Source organism: Heptranchias perlo, chromosome 29 (assembly GCF_035084215.1).
Source record: "Heptranchias perlo isolate sHepPer1 chromosome 29, sHepPer1.hap1, whole genome shotgun sequence".
Lineage (NCBI taxonomy): Eukaryota > Metazoa > Chordata > Chondrichthyes > Hexanchiformes > Hexanchidae > Heptranchias > Heptranchias perlo.
The window spans coordinates 37,396,608-37,403,110 of NC_090353.1; the positions used below are offsets into that span (position 1 = coordinate 37,396,608).

A 6,503-nucleotide genomic window follows, 5' to 3' on the forward strand; every position below is an offset into this window, starting at 1 on the left:
TCCCATTCGCCCCCCCTCCCCTCCCGGTCTCCCATTCGCCCCCCCTCCCCTCCCGGTCTCCCATTCGCCCCCCCTCCCCTCCCGGTCTCCCATTCGCCCCCCCTCCCCTCCCGGTCTCCCATTCGCCCCCCCTCCCCTCCCGGTCTCCCATTCGCCCCCCCTCCCCTCCCGGTCTCCCATTCGCCCCCCCTCCCCTCCCGGTCTCCCATTCGCCCCCCCTCCCCTCCCGGTCTCCCATTCGCCCCCCCTCCCCTCCCGGTCTCCCATTCGCCCCCCCTCCCCTCCCGGTCTCCCATTCGCCCCCCCTCCCCTCCCGGTCTCCCATTCGCCCCCCCTCCCCTCCCGGTCTCCCATTCGCCCCCCCTCCCTTCCCGGTCTCCCATTCGCCCCCCCCCTTCCCGGTCTCCCATTCACACCTCCCCCCTTCCCGGTCTCCCATTCACCCCTCCCCCCTTCCCGGTCTCCCATTCACCCCTCCCCCCTTCCCGGTCTCCCATTCACACCTCCCCCCCTCCCGGTCTCCCATTCGCCCCCCCTCCCCTCCCGGTCTCCCATTCACACCTCCCCCCTTCCCGGTCTCCCATTCACCCCCCCTCCCCCCTTCCCGGTCTCCCATTCACCCCCCCTCCCCCCTTCCCGGTCTCCCATTCACCCCCCCTCCCCCCTTCCCGGTCTCCCATTCACCCCCCCCTCCCTTCCCACTCATCCCCCACTTTACACTTTCAATTCCTTTTGCAGAGTTGATGTAAAGGAGGTGATCTCCACCAGTCAGGGGATATTTCCAGTGATTACCTGTGGGTTTATTTTATTCGGGTGTGGGACCCCTATCAAATTTCTGAAAGTCTCGCACATCGGAGGGACGTACACCGGAGGTGATTGGATTATCTTTACACCCAGAAAAATAAACAGGAACAACACAGTCTGATCTAAAGAAAAGGCAGTGGGGCAGCCGGAGGGAACACAGCTCAAAGGAAACTCACAGGAAGTGGCTGTGGGGTCTCTCGAGACGTTTCAGCGATTTGAGGAGGGCCTGTGGGTCATTGCTGTACTGACCCCATCCCAGAATGCTCCTCATCACCTGGGCATGCAAATCACTAGACGGCGAATCCCGGAACAGAAACGGAAAAGGGAGAGAGAACGGAGATAAAGAAGAGGTTTAGAGGGGGAACCAATCACCAAAAAGGGCACAAAAGTGATCAGCGGGGCTGTCACCATGGCAACAAGGCTACCCGGCAGGCCGTAGACTCGTGATCTGACGCCCATTTATATTCAGAGTCTCAGCAGATTGTAAGTGAGCTACGTGCAGTTAACAATATTCCTGCAGCCCCGCGGCGTTACCCCAAACCCAGCAAATTGAGCAAACCGAGCAGTCACGGTTCCGGGACTGGGCGAGCGAACGAGAGGTCATGAGTTCAAATCCCACCGTGGCAAGTTGTGAGGCTGAAGTCAACAAGTCTGGTAATTTGCGGGAAAAATGCCCGTGGCAACTGTGGGATTGGTATCAAAACCCAGCTGGGTCGCAAATGCCCTTTGGGGAAGGGAAGGGAACCTGCCATTCTTACCCAGTCTGGGCCTACACGTGACTCCACTCCCACACCTGTGTGGTTGAATTTTAATGCCCTTAGGGGATAGGCACAGCTCAAGAACAAATTCAAAACAAAAGCCACGTTCTAGGTTAATCTATTAATGAAAATGACTTTCATTCAACATTAGTCTCTGTAAGAAGTTTAAGCATTAAAATGGAAAACTTTTGACCATGAGCTGGTATTTGGAGGGGGGTCTGCCTGGCGGCAGCCCTGCTCCTTGTCCAACACATCCTCTTCCATGCTTCATGCCCCCATGCATTCCATTTCCATCATTACTTACCTCGGCTCCTTGGTTCCATGGAGGCACACGGGCAAAAAAAACAATCAAAACTTGTGACATTCCATCTCCGCGCCCCGAGGGGTGAGACAGCAATGCTGTTAACAGAACCTCTCAGACAGACATCGCCCTCATCCCCGCCCCCGCAACCTACACCTCCCCCCACCCCCCTCCCCCCCCCGGGGTCCTACAGCCCCATCCTACTCGGATCCTCAAGAGGCGTCAAGCTGAAGACTATTGAAAATGAACGGACTCGAGTTCTCCGGGAAAAGGCGGAAAGCCTCTTGGGAAAGGGACAACAGACCGCCAGGCAGCGTGCCAAACATAACTCCCACATGGTCACTCTCCGCCAATCTCACCTGTGTGGGGTTTGTATCTGGGAGAAGGTGGAAGGTTGCAAAGAAACACAATCCAAACCCAGAATTCTATCAGACCAGGAACAAAAAGTGATCAAGAAGGTTAATGGGCTGTTGGCCTTTATCTCGAGGAGGCTGGAATACAAAGGAGGGGGGATGGGAGTGATGCTTCAGTTGTACTGAGCCTTGGTCAGACCCCTATCTGGAGAGACTGCATTCAGTTCTGGGCACTGCACCTCAGGAAGGATATATTGGCCTTGGAGGGGGCGCAGCGCAGATTCACCAGAATGATACCGGGGCTGAAAGGGTTAAATTATGAGGACAGGCTGCACAAACCAGGTTCATATTCATTTGTGTTTCGAAGATTGAGGGGTGATCTAATTGAGGTGTTTAAACTGTTAAAAGGATTCGACAGGGTGGACAGAGAGAAAGTATACACCCAAAGTGGATGGGAAGTGTTTTGGGCCATTGGAATTCTAAGTTTGGATCCAGAAGATGTTTATCTCCAATTGGCTGGACTGGATGATCTAAGGACAGCTTGATGTCTGTACTGAGCATGCCTGAAGATGCAGTAATAACGCACAGGGTGAGGAAGCTGATAATCTCCGCTGGAGAGGAGTTCCCTCTCACTTACTTCTTACTGTTGTAATGAGCAAAGGTGTCTTCAAATGCCTCAAAATTGAAATCTTCACAAGTGGTTTCAAAAGATAAATCGAGTACAGACCGGCTGTAAAACAGACGGGGAAACGGGCGCAGGCTGAACATCAGACAAATGATCTTATTAATCCCTCGATTCACTTCTTCTGCCTCAAACATGTGGACTCACTCTGTGCCCTTCGAGTTGAAGAGCAGAGGCATGAGAGGTCGGACAAGTTGGGCCTGTGTAGACTGGAGTTTAGAAGAATGAGAGGTGATCTTATTGAAACAAATAAGATCCTGAGGGGACTAGAAGGGGTAGATGCTGAGAGGATGTTTCCCCTTGTGGGAGAGATTAGAACTTGGGGACCACAGTTTAAAAATAAGGGGTCTCCCATTTAAGACGGAGATGAGGAGAAATTTTTTCTCTCAGAGGGTGGTGAGTCTGTGGAACTCCCTTCCCCAGAGAGCGGTGGAGGCCGGGTCATTGAGTATTTTTAAGGCTGAGTTAGATAGATTCCTGATTAACAAGGGAGTCAAAGGTTATAGTAGGTAGACGGGAAAGTAGGGTTGAGGTCGCAATCAGATCAGTCGTGGTCTTATCAAATGGCAGAGCAGGCTCGAGGGGCCGAATGGCCTACTCCTGCTCTAAATTTGTATGTCCGTATGAGAGAAGCCATATTTGATTTGAATTCATGAATGTTTTTTGACGCAGGTGTGTAAATTGTAATAAAGCAACAAACACATCGGTCGTTTTACTGCTCCGAAACTGAACTAACCCCTCCCCCAAAGCACAGGGTTCATAGGTGAATAATCCCGCTGTGGTCTATAGACTGGGATCACTCAGAGACCCGTGGAATCTGGGGAACAGTCCTGTACTGGTTCTGTTACTGGACTAGTAATCCAGAGATCGTGAGTTCAAATCCCACCATGGGCAGTTTGAGAGTTTGAATTCAGTTTAAAAATCTGGAAATAAAAATCTGGTCTCAGTAAAAGTGACCGGGAAGCTGTCGGATTGTCGTAAAAACCCAACTAGTTCACTGATGTCCTTTCGGGAAGGAAACCTGCCTTCCATACCCAGCCTGGGCCTATATGCGACTCGAGTCCCCGCACCACGTACAGCTGACTCTTAACTGCCATTCGGCCCATCGAGTCCGTGCCGGCTCTATGCACGAGCAATCTAGCTAGTCCCCCTCCCCCGCTGTAGCCCTGCAAATTTTTTCCTTTCAAGTACTTATCCAGTTCCCTTTTGAAGGCCATGATTGAATCTGCCTCCACCACCCCCTCGGGCAGTGCATTCCAGATCATAACCACTCGCTGTGTAAAAAAGTTTTTCCTCATGTCACCTTAGGTTCTTTTGCCAATCACCTTAAATCCGTGTCCTCTGGCCTTGACCCTTTCACCAATGGGAACAGTTTCTCTCTATCTACTCTGTCTAGACCCTTCATGATTTTGAATATCTATAAAATCTCCTCGCAACCGCCTGTGTTCCAAGAGAACAATCCCAGCTTCTCCAGTCTATCCACGTAACTAAAGCCCCTCATCCCTGGAATCATTCTAGTAAATCTTTTCTGCACCCTCTCTAAGGCCTTCACATCTTTCCTAAAGTGCGGTGCCCAGAACTGGACACAATACTCCAGTTGTGGCCGAACCAGTGTTTTATAAAGGTTCACCATGGCTTCCTTGCTTTTCTACTCTGTGCCTCTATTTATAAAGCCCAGGATCCCGTATGCTTTTTTAACCGCTTTCTCAACCTGCCCTGCCACCTTCAATGATTTGTGTACATATACCCCCAGATCTCTCTGTTCCTGAACCCCTTTTAAAGTTGTGCCCTCTAGTTTATATTGCCTCTCCTCATTCTTCCTACTAAAATGTATCACTTCGCATTTTTCTGCGTTAAATTTCATCTGCCACGTGTCCGCCCATTCCACCAGCCTGTCTATATCCTCTTGAAGTCTATCACTATCCTCCTCACTGTTTACTACCCTTCCAAGTTTTGTGTCATCTGCAAATTTGGAAATTGTGCCCTGTACACCCAAGTCCAAGTCATTAATATATATCAAGAAAAGCAGTGGTCCCAGCACTGACCCCTGGGGAACACCACTGTACACCTCCCTCCAGTCCAAAAAACAACCGTTCATCACTACTCTGTTTCCTGTCCCTTAGCCAATTCTGTATCCATGTTGCTACTGCCCCCTTTATTCCATGGGCACTAATCTTGATGATAAGCCTACCGTGCAGCACTTTATCAAACGCCTTTTGAAAGTCCATATACACCACATCAACTGCATTGCCCTCATCTACCCTCTCTGTTACCTCATCAAAAAATTCTATCAGGTTAGTTAAACACGATTTGCTTTTAACAAATCCGTGCTGGCTTTCCCTAATCAATCCACACTCGTCCAAGTGACAGTTAATTCTGTCCCGGATTATTGTTTCTAAAAGTTTCCCCACACTGAGATTAAACTGACTGGCCTGTCGTTGCTGGGTTTATCCTTACACCCTTTTTTGAACAAAGGTGTAATATTTGCAATTCTCCAGTCCTCTGGCACCACCCCCATATCTACAGACGTTTGGAAGATTATGGCCAGTATCTCCGCAATTTCCACCCGTACTTCCCTCAGAAACTTAGGATGTATCCCATCCGGACCGGGTGATTTATCTACTTTAAGTACAGCTAACCTTTCTAGTACCTCCTCTTTATCAATTTTTAGCCCATCCAGTATCTCAACTACATCTTCCTTTACTGAGACTCTGGCAGCATCTTCTTCCTTGGTAAAGACAGATGCAAAGTCCTCATTTAGTACCTCAGCCATGCCCTCTGCCTCCATGAGTAGATCTCCTTTATGGTCCCTAATTGGCCCCACCCCTCCTCTTACTACCCATTTACTGTTTACATGCCTGTAGAAGACTTCTGGATTCTCTTTTATGTTTGCGGCCAGTCTATTCTCATACTCTCTCTTTGCCCCTCTCATTTCCTTTTTCACTTCCTCTCTGAAGTTTCTATATTCAGCCTGGTTCTCACTCGTGTTATCAACCTGACATATCAAAACAGCTACCAATGGTTCTAGAAGGCCCATCACCACCTTCTCAGGGCAACTGGGGATGGGCAATAAATGCCAGCCTTGCCAGCGATGAATGAATGAAAAAGTAAATAAATGGCAATACTGGAGAACTGCTACCTGCCAGCAGGTGGAGTGCCCCAAGAGGTGCCCAGTGCCAGGGAGTTGGTACTAAACCATTCAAATACTAGCAAAATACACCCCACAAAGGGCACCCGCCCTGACCAGCACCCGCCCTGACCAGCACCCGCCCTGACCAGCACCCGCCCTGACCAGCACCCGCCCTGACCTGCACCCGCCCTGACCTGCACCCGGTCTATTCTCTTTCCAGATACTGCGTTTTTATAACCTTTCCTGTGTCCGGCAGTGGATCCATCGCACAGAGAAAAGTGCTTCAGAGCAGCACAATTAATACAGGAGTGGTAGGAATGGGGAGGGGAGAGGGGGAGAGGGGGAGAGGGGACAGAGGGGGAGGGGGATTGGGAAGGGGGATTGGGGAGGGGGATTGGGGAGGGGGATTGGGGAGGGGGATAGGGGAAGGGGATAGGGGAAGGGGATAGGGGAAGGGGATAGGGGAAGGGATTAA

General features: G+C 50.8%; 1 protein-coding gene across 1 annotated transcript in view; it reads right to left on the reverse strand.

Moving 5' to 3' along the window:
* The window catches only part of LOC137299703 (unconventional myosin-IXb-like), an 84,098-nt gene that overhangs the window by 21,908 nt on the left and 55,687 nt on the right, over nt 1-6,503 (reverse strand). Inside the window, exons 10-11 of the mRNA XM_067968642.1 lie at nt 2,854-3,026; nt 981-1,094 (exon numbers count right to left, since the gene is read on the reverse strand). Of these exons, the coding sequence (XP_067824743.1) occupies nt 981-1,094; nt 2,854-3,026 (287 nt within the window). The remainder of the gene's footprint in view (nt 1-980; nt 1,095-2,853; nt 3,027-6,503) is intronic.